This window comes from Lynx rufus, unplaced genomic scaffold, assembly GCF_022079265.1.
Source record: "Lynx rufus isolate CCGP_SWC_20201006 ecotype Redwood Valley unplaced genomic scaffold, mLynRuf1.p SCAF_23, whole genome shotgun sequence".
Lineage (NCBI taxonomy): Eukaryota > Metazoa > Chordata > Mammalia > Carnivora > Felidae > Lynx > Lynx rufus.
The window spans coordinates 5,377,215-5,395,392 of record NW_025814838.1 but is presented as its reverse complement, the minus strand read 5'-3'; the positions used below and the strand labels follow the sequence as shown (position 1 = coordinate 5,395,392).

Below are 18,178 nucleotides of genomic sequence, written 5' to 3'. Positions count from 1 at the left end.
AACATAAGCAGGCCTGGAGTGCTGCAGTCATCCAGGGCGGTCAGGTGTTCTCTTCCAGTCCTGCCTGTTTCACCTTGCTGGTCTCCAGTCTTTTTTTTTTTTTTTTTTTTTTTTTAAACACTTTGGGGGTGCCTGGGTGGCTCAGTCGGTTGAGCGCCTGACTGTGGCTCAGGTCACGATCTCACAGTTTGTGGGTTCAAGCCCTGCGTCGGGCTCTGTGCTGACAGCTCAGAGCCTGGAGCCTACTTCAGATTCTGTGTCTCCCCCTCTCTCTGCCTCTTCCTTGCTCACAGTTTGTCTTGCTCTCTCTCTCAAAAATAAATAAAAACATTAAAAAAATTTTTTTAAAAAGCCACTTTGTATGCATCTAGCCTTGAAGGCTAGACTGAGTGCTGCTTGCTAAGAAATCCTAGAAAAGTTTTCTGAGCCCTAATTATCTCATTTAAAATAGGTGATTTCAAGCATCAGTTCTTTATTCCTAAGGTTCCTTTTTGTTTTTTTAAGATTTTATTTTATGTTTATGTTTATTTCTGAGAGAGAGAGAGAGAACAGGGGAGGAGGGGCAGAGACAGGGAGAATCCGAAGCAGGCTCCACACTGTCAGATCAGTGCCCGATGTGGGGCTCTAACTCACCAATTGTGAGATGGTGACCTGAGCTGAAGTTGGAGGCTTAACCATCTGAGCCACCCAGGCGCCCCTAAGGGTTAAGTAATCCCTACATCCAACGTGGGGCTCAGACTCATAACCCCGAGACGAAGAGTCACATGTTCCAATGACTGAGCCAGCCAGGTGCCCCCCTAACGTTAGTTTCTAATACCTGGCACCGTATTAGATACTGTAGATGATTAAGAGAAAATAAACAGGGACTTGGGAACCTGGAGTGTTTGAGTTGGGCCTTTTCCCAGCATGAAAGGATTGAGCCACTGCCACCGGCAGTGCCACCGGCAGGTGTGGCTGGTGACGGGCGGGCGGCGACAGCAGCAGCTGCTAATACCTACTGAAAGCTTCCTGCCTGCGAGGCACTGTCCTAAGCTCTTTTTTCCCCTCTGAGCTCTTCATGAGTTAGATCCTTTTAGTCTCACAACAGCTCTGGGGTAGGTGTTTTTGTTCTGCCCTTATAGATGAGGAAACTGAGCTTTACGGAAGCTAATTAATTTTGATCCAGGTCACATAGTGTTAAGTGGTGGAACCAGGATTGAGAGTCTGGCTTCAGACACTGGGCTCTTAGCCGCTCAAGTCTGCTTAGGGATCCAGGGGTGGGGACAACTGGTGCAGAGCCTGACAGAAACAGAGAGCCTGGCGTGTGGTGTGTCTGCCACCTGTCCGATACCTTTATGAAGTGAGGCAGTTGAGGTGATTGCTTGTCGAATCACAGTTCACGTTTGTTTTTTGAAGTAAGCTCTACGCCCAACGTGGGACTCAAACTCACAGCCCTGAGATCAAGAGTCCTGTGCTGTACCGACTGAGCCAGCCAGGTGCTCCTGTTTTTGTGTTTTTAAGGGAAAAATATTCAATATGGAAGTAATTTTGCTTCTAGATTTGACAGAAGCCTTTAATTCTGTCCTACAGTGATACCTCACATTTGAATGGTGTTGTAAAAAAAAATATTTTGTATTGTACTTGAGCCTCATAATAGCCCTGAAAGGTAGGCAGTCCAGTCTCCCCTGCCCTCCTCCCCCACCCCATTTCAAGAATTAGGAAACCGAGGCCCAGAGGGTTTAAATGACAAGGTCATGTAAAAGTAAAAAAGAAATGTTGAAGTTAATTTTAATATATTTTATGTAACCAAATATATCCAAAATATGACTGTTATTAATGAGATATTTTTACCTTTTTTAAATACTAAAAAATAGAAATCTGGTATTTTACACATCGGTTTGGACTAGCTTTATTTCACGGGTCAGCCACATGTGGACAGTGGCTACCATTTTGAACAGTGCAGACAACTCTTAAAATTACTGATCCCATTTGGGAAATTCTCTTTTTAATAGTCTGAGTAATACGCTAGGTCCCTGGACCACATGTGAGTTCAGTTTCCTCCTAATCTGTTAGGCGCTCTTGGGTTCTATTATTCCCGTCCCTTTACTGTGGTAGTCAGCGTCCTGATGGGCAGACACCTTTGGATGTCTTCTTGGTGCCTTCTCTGTAGATGACAGAATGCTGAATGAGGTTGGCTGTTCTGAAGCAACTTGGAGTCGTTTTTCCGGAGGAGTTGGAGAGTATACATCCTTTATGTTAAGGCCTACAAGAGCAACGCTGGCTGTCCATCTTGGGATTTAGTAATGTGGTCGTGGCTTCTGTAACTTAGTTTCCTTTGGAAGTAAACTGTGGAAGAGACCAGGAGAGTTTTTTGGGTTTTTTTTTTTTTTTTTAAGTTTAGGATGTAAAATAATTTTTGTGCTATAATGTTTTGGCTTCAGAAAATTAGGTATCTTATTGTTTGACATGGTACGGTACTTGTCATAAACTATTCATATACCAAGTTCTCTCTAATAAGACTGTTTTTCTACCATCAAATTTTAAAACAATGTCTCCAGAAATAAAGGGTTCAAGCTAGTTGACTGGTCTTTTGCCATTGTCCTTCCATCGGTTTTTTGTTTTTTGTTTTTTGTTTTTTTAATTTTTGATCCATGTAGAGTAAAAGATGGGCCTCCATTATTTGCCACAGCATTAGTGCTCTAAAGCTTGGTAAAGTAGCTCACTGGCCACACTGACTCTGCCTCTCCAGGGGAAGATTGTTCAGTGTGGCTTCAGGAGTAGGGTAATTGCCATATAGTCCTTTACCACCTAGTTCTATAATGATCTAATTCAAAAAATGATATTTTTAATGACAGTACTTTCATATGACTAAGCAAAATTATCATGCCCCATGGCACTTAAGGAAAGCCTTGTCTTTATTTTGGAAGAATTCCTGGTTCTTCAGCTACTAATTATTTGGTCTTTCCTCACCTCCCTGCCTCTCCTCGTGTCTTTTATTTTTAGGACTCCCATGCAATTGGTCTTAATAAAAAAGTTGATTTTCGCTTGTGGCCTCTGTCTGTAATCACTTCTTTCTTTTGGGGGCCCTTGAAGTTGGAGTCACAAGCCCTTGCTCCTCATGAGGAGACCTCAGGGTGTGCGATGGGGCAGGCACGGAAAGGCAGGCTTTGTGGCAGTTCAGCTTCTGAACACAGTGATCTTACTGAATCGTCGGGTGTGTCAGAAGCGACAGATATGTTTGATATATTTTCTCCCACTAAGAAATACTTAAAAGTTAACCATGTTTAACCTAACTTCAGCTTTTCTTCCAGAAAACTTAATCCATCTTTTATCATTTGAAAGAAGAATTTTTGAAGCCATTTAAACATACGCAAAATTCAGTAGATCCACGAAATGTTAAAGGTGACAAGTTACATAAAAATCATTTAAAAACTAAATAATGAGAACAGTGCAGTCCCTTTTTTTTTATTTACTATCATACAATGATGTCTTCTCTGCTATGTATCTAAAAGAAACATTTCAAAATTTTTTATTACTAAACATTGTGTCAGAGACAATGGGGCACATCTGTGGGAAAAGCATGCTTTCTTTGCATATCTTTTCCTATGCAGTTCATCTGAGTGACAAATTCCTTAATAAAAGTGTATATGTCTTATGTAATAGTAATATATGAACATTTTATCATAACAATCCATTTCTTTCAGTTTCATATTTACATTGTTTTTTGTTTGTTTGTTTTTATTTTAGGCCACTGAACAAAAAATCAAAGGTACGTTGTTTAAAGCTATTTTTATCCTTTTTTTTTTTCATAAAGGTTGTTGATATGCATTTTTATTAACCCCCAGGATGGGAGAGTGAAGAGCATGAAAGAAGAGAGGGGTGGGGACAGACTTCTTCAGTGACGTCCTTTGGGGTTAATGGTTACTGTGGTGTAGATTGCCACTTTTAAAATATACTGCCTCAAGACCTACCTTACAACTGTCTCCTAGGTTGAACACCACTTCCTAACATACTCCCTGGATTTGAGTCTTTGAGCACATGTACCTTCCCTTCAGTTTTCCATTTAAAGTCTTCTTATCTGGGGTTACCTCTGAGACTCTCGCCTCGTCTCTTGCTTTATTCCTTGGTCTCTGTATACAGTTGTCCCCAACTCCTTCCTAGAGGCAGACAATGATGCCCGCTCTCTATTTAATTACTAAGAATAGTGGATTGCTAACCTCATGGTTATTTTGCTGGGTTGAACAGCTCCCGGTACATGTCAAGCAAAAGCCTTCGGGGTGGTAAGGAGGCAGGATGCTAATTCCTCTCAGATCCTGAATCAGGAATTTTTTTGCCCTCCCAGGAGTTGACTGCCTGGTAATGAAAGGTGTAGGGCTCTCAGATGCTGAACTTGTTAGGTTAGAAGATTCTGAGTTTTTACTTTTAGCTGTATCAGCAGTATGTCCTCTACATTTGGTTGAGATACGCAGCCAGTACCTCCTGTTTTTATTTGAGGTCAGCGTTCGTTAAGGTAATGTTTATTAGGAGCGAGTGTGTAAGAGTGAATAAGAACAGTCTTAGCTTACATTTTACTGGAGAAAGTGGCAGTAGAAGGACACACCTATACATACGATAGTATGAGGTGATTTGCTTCAAGTAAAAATGTTGATGTTGTCCTGGATGCAGAGGAGTGACAGTTAGCTTCTTTAACACAGGACAGGAAGGCGCAGGGAGGAGGCGGGGGGTGGGGTGCGGGTAAGGAAAATCTCCTTGGGGTGATGGATCTTAAAAGATAACAGCCAAACCCAAGAAAGAAGGAAATGACAGAGGGGATCAGCATGATTGAAGGTACAGAGACAAGAAATAATGTGATGATACTGGCAGTGGATATCCCTAGAGCACCAAATACCCAGCAGTAAGTAGGTAGAGGGTAGAAGGGTTTTTCTGAAGGGATAGGCAGGAGTTAGGTCAATGGAGGCCTTACATGCTCTGTGGACCCAGGAGCCTGGACGTGCGTTTTATAGACAGGAGCCATGGAAGAGTTTAAGCAGAAGAGTGACATGGTTTGTTTTTTTGTTCTTTTTTGAAAGCTGTCAGTCATTGTGCATGGAAAGTCTTGGCTGGAAGATGGAGCTAAGAGAAGCAAGGTGCTTTGGGCAGAGGAAGCAGGTGGACAAGAAGAGGGAGTATTCAGAGAATAAGTGTGGGAGTGTTGGGGGAAGTGACAGAATATAGACCTGGAGGTAGGGGGAAATCGTAGGGCTTCCTGCTGGTTAGAGAGTGGAGAGCCAGCCCTGGCAACGTGTGGAATAGTTGAATCACTGTATTATGTACACCGAAAGCTAACATAACACTGTGTGTTAACGGTACTGGAATTAAAGTAAATAAAAATAAGTAAGCTACTGATTTGAGTCTTAAAAAAGAGAGAGTGGAGAGCCAGCAAAGATCACGGTCATAAGCTATGCTTCAGGAATGTTTCTTTGTCAGTGGTGTCTAGTGTCCCCAATAGAAACAGTACCAGGGAGGGAAGAGGAGGAGCACACAGGGTAAAGACGAGTTGAACTGAGGTCTTGGCAGCAGGGGTAGAAGATGGATGAAAGATTTGTGAGGTATAGAATTTGTAGGATTGCAGCTGGCGAGATCAGAGGGGGAATTGAGGGTGACATTGTGGCTTTGAACCTGGATATGTGAGAAAGTTACAGGGGTGTGGAATGATACAGGGGGGTGAGCATTTCCAAATTAATGTAGTAGGAACATGACCAAATTCATCTTCTTCACGCTCTGCTTTCCTCACACCCCTTCCCTCTGTAGGGATGTTACGTTGTCCCTTTGCCCTGCTTCAAGGCCAGACTTCTCTGCTTGGCTTTCAAGGCCCTCTTTGATCTGACCTCCCATGATCTAACCAGGCTGTTTGCCCCTCACTACTTTATACTTGGCAGAGCATTCTTCTCTCTTTCATGTTCTTCCCTGTTTCTGTTTCTTTTTGATCCAACTCCTCGGCCAAGGAGGCCCTTTCAATGTTTCCAGACTCTCAGAGCTCATCGTCCGCCAGATCGCTCCAGTGGCCGTTGGTCCTCCCTTCCCGATTTCTTAGGCTATTATGATGTATCTTACGTTTGGGGCACATGGTTATAGTCCATCTTAGATTTTTGCCTGGCCCATGGGTGTACATCTATACTTAAAATATGAATATATTTGAATCTTTTAGATTTTAGACTTTGCACAATTCTGAGAATGTTAGGCTATGAAACTCTTCAAGGTGCATTATGTTGTTTTGCCAGCGTTTTACTCGTTTTACCCTTCTTCTGATGGCATCTCCCTTCATAATTGGTCACGATTATTCTCGTTTATGAAAATGTATTGTTTATATTTGTGCTGTGTATAATATCTGTGAGGTGTTTGTGATTTGGGATTCGTGGTGTTTAGAGATTACAAACTGGAGGCTTGTGGGACAGGTTTGGCACACACAGTTGTTATTGTTTATTAAACTTTTGATTTTGGAATAATTGATGCTATATAGAAAAGTTGAAACGGTAGTAGAGTTCCCATATGCACCCCACCCAGTTTTTCCATGATTCACATCTTGTATTTCTGTGACACCTTTGTCAAAACTAAGAAACTGATGTGGGTATTAACGGAACTCTAGACTTTATTGAGATTTCACTGTTTCTTCCATTAACTTCTTTCTCTTCTAAGATCCTGTGCAAAATACACAAATGCATTTAGTTGTCCTGTCTCCTCAGTCTCCTCTGGTCTCCACACAGTATTTTTATTATCCTTTAAAATTTTGATTGCCAACCTTTAAAAATCAGGAGAATCCACATAATCCAGAATATACTGTCCGCAGCATTTTTTATCTTTCCATATTAGAGTCTGTATCAGGCCCAGGTTGAGTTATTTGTGGCTATCACATACTTGACAGAAATGTGACAGAGGGCTGTGGGGCAGAAAGCTGTGACCAAGGAACTGAATTTTAAATTTGATTAGGTCGCATAGCTCTAGAGCCTTCTTGATTGTCAAGAATCAAGATCTTAGTGTTCAGACTGAGCATTACCAGTTTGGCTGTAGCACCCTCTAGAGAGTTCTGACTTTAACGAGCTGTTCTTTCTAAGGCTACTGCCATTTCTGGTTAAATAACACTCATGTTGCTTTCACCCTGTGGTAAGACCGTTTATATAAAAGTTGGGTTTTTGTAAAGTATCATAAATTAAATTCTTGACCAGCTTTGTTACATGAAGACAAGTAGGTGTTTATTTCTGGGTGCAGTGGATTCATAACTCATCGGATAAAAATGTGAGCCAACATAATGCGAGACATAATGAAATTCTTGAAAGTTTTATTCTCACCTTGTGACTTGAACTTTTTTGAAAAACTGTAAGGAACATGAATATTTGAATGAATATTTGAAATGTCTTTTAAAAATATGTATGAGTTTCTCCTTCAAACAACAAGGGAGTCAAATGCTGAAAAATTTAGGGTGAGGTATGCGAATAGATGGATAAGTTTTAAGAATGCCCTGTGGCCTACATAATGTGAAGGCAGGGAAGGAGTTAATATTTCCCTGCTTCACAACACCCTTGGGAACTTGAGTAAGAAAAGTAATTTTTTAAAAGCAGCTTTTCAGCTCTGACACTGGCTTGTTTTGAAAACATGCTGATTATATATTCCTTGTAAAAGAATAAACACTGTTAATTTTTGACAGCTAACCTCTCCTCCTCCCTCCCTCCTCCTCCCTTTCCCTCCCCTCCCCTCTCCTCCTCCTCCTCCTCCTCCTCCTCCTCTTCTGTCTCTCTCAACAGTGCTTTCTTCAGGTGATTTTTATAAGCAAGTTATATTCCAGAGAGTAACAAACCTCAGAGCTCTGAAAAGGAGATGAAGGGAGGCTGGGATGGAAGCAGTAATGGAAAATAGTAGATAATGATTTTTTTGTTTGCTGGTGTTCACATAAGGAAGCATAGTTTATTGCTGCTGTTCTCTTTCTGGATTAACTAAAAACTCTTAATGAAAATTGGATCAACATTTAAAACACATTTTTGTTCCTTGCCACATTTGGAAGCCTTTGTTCTTGCTCAGTCTCTCCCCCCCCCCCCCGCCCCTTCTTACTCAATTCTAGCCTTAGAGGATTTTTTTTTTTAATCAAACACAATTTCATTGCTTAACTTCATTGCTCCTAGAGAATGATCAAAATATTCAAGACCTATTAAATTGACTACATGTCAAGTCATATTGGAGACACCATAATAGCTAAGTTGGAGCACCTACTGTGTGTCAGGCACTGCTTTATATTTACTTCATTTAACCAAGGGAAATATTCTGAATATTTAATCACTAATAATGAGTGGTCACCAGTGATTCAGAACACATACTGGAGCAGTGTCCTAAAAGCTTCATGTGCTAAGAGTAATCTTTAGCTATTGAATTTGGGGAGATGTGTGGGACCCAGGGGAGGGGCCAGGGTAGCAGGCTGGGAACTCTGAGTCTTTGTGAAGTAGAATGTTGAAAAACTAATATGGGAGTAGGGCTTTATCAGTGTGTGTGCACAATGTTAAGTCTGCATTTACTCCCTTCAGCAGCCCTATGAAAGTAGATAGTATTGTCACCGCTTAGAAGTGAAATTGAGGCCAAGAAAAGTAACTTGCCTATTGGTTATGCAGCTGTTGAGTGTCTGAGCCAGGATTTGAGGACTGACTCTACTGGGCTCTACTGCTGCTTTTTCTTTGAAAACAGCCCTGTATTTACATGGGAGACAAAACAGGAAGGCTACGCTATTGCCCATGCTTTAATAATACTCAGTGAATAAACCAAATAAATGCATGTTTTAATGTTTATTTTTTTTTATTTTTTATTTTTGAGGAGGGGAGAGAGAACAAGTGAGGGAGGGGCAGAGAGAGAGGGAGACATGGAATCTGAAGCAGGCTCCAGGCTCCAGGCTCCAGGCTCCAGGCCGTCAGCACAGAGCCTGGCGCGGGGCTCGAACTCATGAACCGGGAGATTGTGACCTGAGCCCAAGTCAGATGCTTAACCAGCTGAGCCACCCAGGTGCCCCTTAAGTTTATTTATTTATTTTTGAGAGACAGAGAGAGAGAGAGCGAGCGTGAGCACGATTAGGGGAGAGGCAGAGAGAGAAGGAGAGAGAGAATCCCAAGCAGGCTCCAGGCTCCGAGCTGTCAGCCCAGACCCCAGTGCAGGGTTCAAACCCACCAACTGTGAGATCATGACCTGAGCTGAAGCTGGATGCTTAACCGACTGAGCCACACAGGCACCCCTAAAGCATGTTTTGAAAATATTCCAGAGAGATCTTTTAACAGGTTTTTATGGTATTTCCCTGAGCACAGAGAAATAAATAAAAACTTGTTATCACCAGCATAATTTCATGAATCGGGAAGGATCTGACAATTGCAGTGTATAAAGTGGTTGGCTTTTCAAGAATCACTAGAGAAAGCTCTGAAATTGTTTACTTCATCTCTGTTGATGAAAAAGAATGGGAGTTTTGAGGACCAAGTAAGAAGCCAATTTTCTAAAAGCTTTCACCGTGTGTCAGACTTCCACACAGTGAAAATGAATGAATCCCTTTTTGGTACAAAACCTGACTTCTAATTAAGCTTGGAATGCCTTGCTCCAGCTCCTTAATTAAGGAGGATGTAAAGAGACTCTGACCAAAAAACCGCAGAGCCTCCATGTCATGCACTCTTCAGAAGGATGGAGAAGTATATTCTGAAGAGTCCCTTCTTTTTAGTATGCTCTTTGGTGAAGCTGACACAGTTTAGCTTTGGGAATATGATGGAAATGACTCAATTTCAGCCCAAGGAAGAAAAGTGTGTAATTTGTTCCCTTCTCATTAATAAATAAAGCACTTCTTTGCTTTTTCTTTTAATCGTCACTGCCAGTGTCAGCTATGTTTCACAACCTTTGGGAAACAAAGATAAATGCAAAATAATTGTGTGGTAACCCATTTTCCCAAAGTTAGGATCCATAAAGTGTCATTGTTTTGTTGTTGTTGTTGTTGTTGTTCATTTAACGTTCATGAAGTATTTATTGTGTCTGATCCCGTCTCGTGTACTGTTGTCAGTGTTGTTCATGACAAAACCAACTCCAAGTCCTTGTCCCCCACTGTGTTCCCATTCTCATCTTTGTGTTAGTGCAGATATAGGTAAATATATTTATATTTAGGTAAATATATTTACCTGTGGTCTCGGCTTATTCCTTCATAAGGTCTTAAGTTTTTCAGTCACAGTCCTGTGATATTGAAATTCAGGAACTTGGTGGCTTGGTCAAGAATTCCTGTGCTGCATAGATTTTCAGAGGAGAAGGTGAGACCCAAAAAGATGTGACTCAAAGTGTGTTGCCTGACCTGATCACATAGTGGGTCACGTGGAAATGGTATTGGTGGGGCTGTTAAGGTAAACAGCAGTGGCCACCCCCCAGCTGAGGCTGACAGTCCCAGAGAGTCTGGTTGTGCAGCCGCTGAGGTGCTCCTCCCCTCAGCACACCTGTGACTCTTTGTCACACAGTTTGGGAAGTTCTGTTAGAATTGGGGCTTTCATGCAGTGTCCCCCCCCCCACACACACACACACATAGTATAATGTAGAAACACGACTTCTATGTTATAGGCAGGTATTAAGTCATAGAGACAGACCAGGTTCTGATCCCAGATGTGCCATCTTGGTAACTTTTTGAAGGCAAATATGTGCTGACCTCTTTGAAGGAGAAGCAGGTTTCCTGTTGGTGAAGAATTTACTAATGGCAAAGGTGTTTCTTCTCATGGGAGGTGTCTTTGAGCTTTGTAAGTAACTCTTTTTGTAGCTCTGCACTAACTGGAAAGGGAAAATTCTGCTTCCCAGGGAAATAGTAAAATTACTCTGTTTAGGTATATCAAAGCCACCATTTTTCCTTTCCTCCTGTTGAGAAAGAGAAATGATTTATATATGTTTATACATGTAAATCTACATTTATGTGATCAATGAGGTAATGACACTTAAGGACCCCTTTTTGCTTGTAAGGAACATTTTATTTCTAGCCAACGTAGGTATGTTTGCTTATAAATGCCAGTAAATTATTAAAATAAGTAGAAATGAAAGATTTTGTAACTTTAGAGATCTGTGATGAGGCTGGGGCAGGACAAAGACAGGAAATAGGAGAGAAGCAGAGATCCGTGCAGTCAGCAGGCAAACTGTTGTTGGAAAGTAGATTCAGTGGCCAATGATCCCATAGTTGTTGGGGAGCTTGTGGGAGTATCCTGAGGTTGTGTCCTACCCTGAGATTCTGCCTTGGCAACAGTTAGGTCTTCAGTTTCAAAGGAAACAAACCCGGAGTCCTCTGGTTTAAATTTTTGAGAAGTCAGGAGAGATTAGCAAGAATAGCTTTATCAGCTATGACCAGGTAAGAGAAAGCTCCAGACTAGCAAATAACACAGCATGGGTCGTAATTTCCACTTTTATGTTCTTCATTTAGTTCTAATAAGAGTAGTAGCTGTGTTTCAGAATGCGTACTGAGTGCGAGCACGCTCAGTGTTGTAGTCTTAGTGAAAACTCACTTAATAAAATCGTGCATAAAGACAGCATTTGGCCTGAAGCAGAAAGTATTGAATCTTCTACTGAAGATGATAATCTTGGAATTCTAGTGTAAACACAGCATAGTGTTAAAAGTCCAGGCTTCTGAGTCAGATAGCATTCGATTTGAATATCGCCTTTGTATTCTTATTTCTGTGACCTTGGGCACGTTTCTCAACCCCTGAGCCTCAGTTTGACTTGGTTAAAAAGAGATAATCCAGGCTACTTGATATTGTGGAAATGAAATAATATAGAACATAAATCACTGGGCCAGAGGTTAGTAAATGCTAAATATAGACATCTTATGATAGAAATTTTTGATTTGCAGCTTTTAGAGTGGCTAAGCCCTAATCAGTGATTTCTGTATTTTCAGAGAGTTTGATTTTGCTCTTATAAGTAAGAGGAAACTTACTTTATACTAGGAGAAACATTGGTTTGGGGGTCCAGTTTGGTTTCACATTTCAGCTCTGCCATTTAGTAGATGTTGGATCATGGGCAGCCTTCTTCTAAGCCTTAGTTGCCTCATCTGTAAAAATGGAAATACTATTTCAAGTTTATAGAATCCTGAAGATAGATACCAGCTATATTGTCTGGCATCCAGCTGATACTTGGTAAGTTTTAATTACCACCACTGTGGTTGTGCAGTGTCCTGGCAGTCTCAGTCTCCAGAAACCACATACAGTGTCCAGGTCAGTTCAGGGCTTTCCCTCACCCAGACGATGATTTGCTTTTTCCTCTCGCTAAAGTAGGGCCCAACCCAGCTTGGGTGAATCACAGGGCAGCGTCTCTGCCATAGTGCAAGGAGTATGTCTTGCAGCATGAAAATGGGGCATAGCGTCTTTATAAATATGGCAGGCCAAAATTGGTATTTTTTTGCTTTGATTTACATTTGTTTATTGGTAAAATGGAATATCATGTTTAATCACTTGTACTTTTTTCATCCTATGAATTACCCATTCTTGTTTGTAACCCATTCACCCCTTGGGCCTAGAGCTTTTGTTATCAGCTTGCACAAGCTGTTTGTGTAATACACTTATTAGCATTCTGTCTGATATATTTGATGGAAATATTTCCAACATTACAGACTATGTCATATGTTTGAAGTTGTTCTGAGGATGAGATACCAGACAAAAATATCTAAATTTTGCCCAATACTAGATCCCATAAGGGGGTATATGTATGCAGAGGATGTAAAAATATATAGTCAGAAGAAGAAAAACAAAATTAAATAACTTTTATACTCTTATCTTGAACTCTGGCCCTAAATTCTAGTGGCTCTGTTGAATATTTCCCTATGTTAGCTTTAGGGGCCTTAAACCAAAACAGTACCTCTTTTCCCTCCCTCTGTTAGGGAAAATTGGGGTAGGCAGTGGGAGGGGAGAGAGAATGGATCCCTTTAACGTATTCCAAAGGACAAATATTTTTCCAGTTTGCCTTTTAATTTGGAATAAACACACACCCTTGAAAAAATAAGTTGCACTGCATAATTTCATTGGGTTAAACTTAACAATCTTTTACTTTTTGATTACTTGACTTTTATAAAGCCTGCTGTTTATCCAGATTTAGAAAAAAAATTTGCTTCTTTTCTAAAAGCTTTTAAAAATGCCAGCACTTTATGACATTATTAACTGATTTATCTGAACTTTATTTTTTTCTAATTAAGACAAATCAACTAACCATCCTGTATTTCCTAAATAATTTGTTATCTTCAGTAATTTATGACAATTTCTTTATTGCATAAATTTGGTGACACCCCCCCCCCCCCGCCCCTTAATTTTTTTTAAGCTTCAGTGTGTTTGGGACTTTTGTTGTTACTGCTACTAACTCTTAGTTGAATTGTTAGGTATTTTCTTTTTTTTTTGAGTCACAAATGGAACTCAGAAGCTCTCCAGATATTCCTACAGTATCTGTCATAACAGTTTTCCACATTTATTCAGACATGAGAACCACATGTGACATTTGTTTTAAGAAATATAGATTCTGATTTATCTGTGAGGCTAAAGAATCTGTTTTTTTAAACAACTTTCCCTTAACAGCGCTAGTTAAACAAATTTAAGGATCACTTCTAGAATTTAAGTTATGAAAGAGACTTAAGGGCAGTCTGACTTGTTTTTTCTTTGAAAGCATGTACATCTGCCTGAAAACTCTTTCCATCATCCCATTGTTTCGAATCTCACATACTTACAGGACAAGGTTTGATGGATAGATTAACTAAAGATCTTGGAAATACCATGCTGTGAATGTTGTGTGGGTATCCTCCAGCTGTTAGAGAAGATCTATACTCTGGAACAGATTGCTCAGGCATTTTGCTGAAGAGTTGAGGATTGTATGGAGGCAAATCAGCGATGTTTCTCTTTGCGTTAGTAATTTGAGGTGGGAAATGTTTGAGTAGGAAGATCACATTCCCTGAGGGATTAGAAGTGGGTGCTTCCTAAGACTCGGGAACAGGTATGCTTCCCATTTCTCTAGGGCATGTGAAGCGAATTACAACTAAATGAGTTCAATTTAATACGTATTTTAAATTCAGTATTTATTTATTTTTTTTTAATTTTTTTTTCAACATTTATTTATTTTTGGGACAGAGAGAGACAGAGCATGAACGGGGGAGGGGCAGAGAGAGAGGGAGACACAGAATCGGAAACAGGCTCCAGGCTCTGAGCCATCAGCCCAGAGCCTGACGCGGGGCTCGAACTCACGGACCGCGAGATCGTGACCTGGCTGAAGTCGGACGCTTAACCGACTGCGCCACCCAGGCGCCCCTAAATTCAGTATTTAATTTTGAGTTGTTTATGATGCCTCTTGTGATTTTTCCTTACTTTAATAACTTTATAACAAATATATTAAGATTTGTTTGTGCCTGTGTAAAATATAAATACAGCTTGTTATAGTTCATATTAGTTTTTAAGTCTTCAACTTCTTAAATAGCCATCTAGTTCAGCCTACTTGCTAAGGATTAACAGAAGCTGATGGATTGGCAGGTATTTAGGTATTTTGTCCAGGTTGACCAGTGGCACTTAACACTGCAGCCATTTGTCCACAGTGAAAATTCTAGCATTTACATCTGTGTGTATCAACTTAAAAGCCAGACTTGCCCCTTCTGTGCCATTCAGTGCCCTTCAGCACTCCAGAACTCACCAAAGTCAGTATAGGACAGGGAATGTATATTATACAGGGGAATATATTCTAAATCCTCCAGTGTGTTTATTAATGAGTAAGAGGATTTTTATAGTAGTACAAAGTTTGGCTAAGTTTTAGATAAATTTGATTTGTAGGCTCATCTTAATTGACCAGAACGCTCTTTGCATTGTTTAACCAGCTGGCTGCTTCTTTCCCCTCCTGTCCCTCTTAAAATATAAGCAGATGGAATTTGAGTTATTGTGCCTCAAATACAGGGGAAGTTGGTGAGCTGTACCTCCATAGCAGTTCAGTGACACTGTGCCTTTCTGCATTTCCTGCAGAAAGCTATGGAGTGGGAAAGCAACAGAAGTTGGAAGCTCCTTTCTTTAGAATTTCTTGGTGTAGAGAATTTTCTAATCTGCTTGAAGTTTTTGTCAGGTTTGTGCTTTTTGAAACTCTGTCCCCTGTGACATTGCTGCTGCTACTGCTGCTAATCAGGAAAACGGGAAGAATTGATTTCACTTGTATGGGTTTGCTTTTCCTCTGATCATGAGGCAGATTCTATTGAAAACTACCGTATTGGGGCGCCTGGGTGGCGCAGTCGGTTAAGCGTCCGACTTCAGCCAGGTCACGATCTCGCGGTCCGTGAGTTCGAGCCCCGCGTCGGGCTCTGTGCTGACTGCTCAGAGCCTGGAGCCTGTTTCCGATTCTGTGTCTCCCTCTCTCTCTGCCCCTCCCCCGTTCATGCTCTGTCTCTCTCTGTCCCAAAAAATAAATAAACGTTGAAAACTACCGTATTATTTTAGCACGGCAGCTAGAATAATTGATTTGAGAGTTTAGGCTTAAAGAGATTATAATTACTTACTGGAAACATTAACAGTAGGGAAGAAAGGCAAATCTTGTATGTGGTGTTGCCTGATGAGCAGTTTCAGTTTAAATATACTAGTTTGTAACATGTTGACTTTTCTTCCAGAAGTTACTTTATTTTGTGGCTTTTAAGAGCATAAAATCATTCTCTGTAGTGAAGATTTCAAAGAATGTTTATAGGTGACATTTATTTTTTAAAATACCGTTTGAGCAAAGGTAAGAATTTCTTAACCATCAAGCATTTGGAGTTGAGCCTAATTATTGACAGCTAGAAATGTTAATTTCTGGAAACTCTGGCTTGTTGTCAGTACATTTTTATCTTGTCAATTACACCTACCCTATACTTGTTTGAGAAGGTAGGGTGTTTTTTCTTATAAAAATAAGAAATACTTAGGACAACCCTGGACTTTTGCTCTTATGTGAGAATGACATTTTCCAGCCGAGGCCCTTTCATGGGTGCTTTTGCCATGTGTCTTCAGAGAGAGCTTGACGCTTGACACTTGTCTTTTCCTGTATGATGACGTGTACTAAGGGTAGGCATGCTTACTTCAGGTAAATTTTTTTTTTGATGTTTTTTATCTATTTTTGAGACAGAGACAGAGCATGAGCAGGGGAGGGGCAGAGAAAGAGGGAGACACAGAATCTGAAGGAGGCTCCAGGCTCCGAGCTGTCAGCACAGAGCCTGACGCGGGCCTGACGCGGGGCTCGAACTCACGGACTGTGAGATCATGACCCGAGCTGAAGTCAGACGCCCAACCGACTGAGCCACCCAGGTGCCCCTTACTTTAGGTAAATTTAAAGTTTGCCAAAAGAAGTCTTTAAAAGCACTGTGTATTCTATAGATACTTAATTAAGTATTATTTTAAACTGGTGATGTCAACTATTTCAATTCTTTTAAGAATTCAAACACAAATCTGTATATGGTTTCTATGTTTTGGAGGTCAATTTAATATTTCATTCTGTTAAAAGTGAAATCATGTCTTAAATGGCATTTTTGTATCCTATGCCTGCTGTTTATGCCAGTATTTCTAGAAGATTCACAATGTAGCCAATATGAAGACTCATACACAAAGCTAAATTATAGACTTTGGAAGGGTAGGACTAAAGGAAGGGCTTGAGGTATTAAGATTTGGTCATTCATGTTTTGGGGAGTTTGGTAAGCAATTCATGATACTGATGGCTGCTTTGTATTTCAACTGTTGTTTCTATTAAACTTGTAGATAGCCAACAGGAAGTTCTCTTATTTACTGTTTTCTGAAATTTATTCAGATGGCATTTAAAATGTTATCTTAAAGATTAAAAGAAGTAAATATTCATATAATTTTAATTTCTAATGACTGAGTAAATAAGTAAAAAAAAATTTTTACAAATTTAGAACTTGTATATTTAGGATTTTGGATATTAAATATCTCTTATCTAGTCCTAGTATTTTACTTGAATGTAGGACAATTGCTGTGGGTTTTTTTTCCCCCAGTTAATAGACGTTTTTCAGAGCAGCTTCCAGTTTACAGAGTGATAGCATACTTGTGCATAAGAAATCTCAAAACACATGAAAGTAGCACAAATTAATTTAATTGTCACATTGGTTCTTTCGGTTTTTTTGCAAAGTGGGAAGTCTTGATTTGGACACGATTTAGGAAAATGTTGGTTTAAATTCTTCGCATGAGTAACTTTTCCATTCTAAAAAATGTTCTAAAACTTGGTGATTTCTGGGCCAGTTCATAATTTTGTCCATCTGCTTAAACTGTACAAAAGACCAGTTGGGTCACAGAATGGCAAAAAAATGTAAAATAAAAAAGTTTTAGTGGGTATGTGTGTTTTGTACTGGCCTAATGAAATTCCTTCAAAATATTTTTCTGGTATTATGGATAACATGATGTTGTGGCTAATTAGGGTAACTTCCCAGATAAACAATCATATTTACTGAACTTGTCTTGTTCTGTGGATGCCAGCTCTGGGTTTTTTGTTTGTTTGTTTGTTTGTTTGTTTAGAGCAGAGATTTCTAACCACTGAGTTACTCAGCAACATACCAGCCAGCTACCATCATCGTCCTTAACTCTTTCTTCTTTTGATCATTCTCTCTTTACCAGTTCTTGATTCTTCCAACGATTAAATGTCAGTGTTTCAGTGTTTCCATCTTCAGTATCATTCTACATTGTTCTTTGGGTTCATGTCATGCTGACAGTTCTTCGGTTGTTCATTCAGCCAGTAGTTCTTGGTTGTGTGTGGTGCTTGGGAATGCCAGTGATAAAGGGGAGGAGCAAGAAGGTGGCACTTAAGCATGTGCAGGGTGAGAGATGCATTAAGAGTTTTATGGGAAAGAGGAGGGGAAATTGCTTGTGATAAAATGCTTTTAAGGCTGGCAGAACCTGGGGAGGGGTTGCAGGGTAGTTCATTGTTTCCTAGGAAAGGTGGAGAGAAAGATTTTCAAGAGAGGTATCAAGGACGTGGGCACCTGGGTGGCTTAGTCAGTTGAGCGTCCAACCCTTGGTTTCGGCTCAGGTCACGATCTCGCAGGTTTGTGAGTTGAAGCCCCACGTCAGGCTCTGCACTGACAGTGTGGAGCCTGCTTGGGATTCTCTGTCTCCCCCTCCCCAGCTCATGTGCTCTCTCTGTCTCTCTTTCTCTCAAAATAAATAAACAAACATTAAAAAAAAGAAAAGAAAAGTATCAAGGCATTTTAGGC

At 40.3% G+C, this 18,178-nt stretch overlaps 1 protein-coding gene across 14 annotated transcripts in view; it reads left to right on the top strand.

Moving 5' to 3' along the window:
• TNRC6A (trinucleotide repeat containing adaptor 6A) overlaps window positions 1-18,178 on the top strand; it is a 99,592-nt gene that overhangs the window by 28,645 nt on the left and 52,769 nt on the right. For 12 of the 14 annotated variants that reach the window (XR_006963594.1, XM_047087664.1, XM_047087665.1 and 9 more), the window contains one exon: window positions 3,727-3,748. Coding sequence is in view for 13 of the 14 variants with exons in the window: in XM_047087664.1 (XP_046943620.1) it covers window positions 3,727-3,748 (22 nt within the window). In the remaining variant the exon portion in view is untranslated. Of the gene's footprint in view, window positions 1-3,278; window positions 3,382-3,726; window positions 3,749-18,178 lie in introns of all 14 variants that reach the window. The other 2 variants (XM_047087662.1, XM_047087661.1) reach the window with 2 other exon arrangements.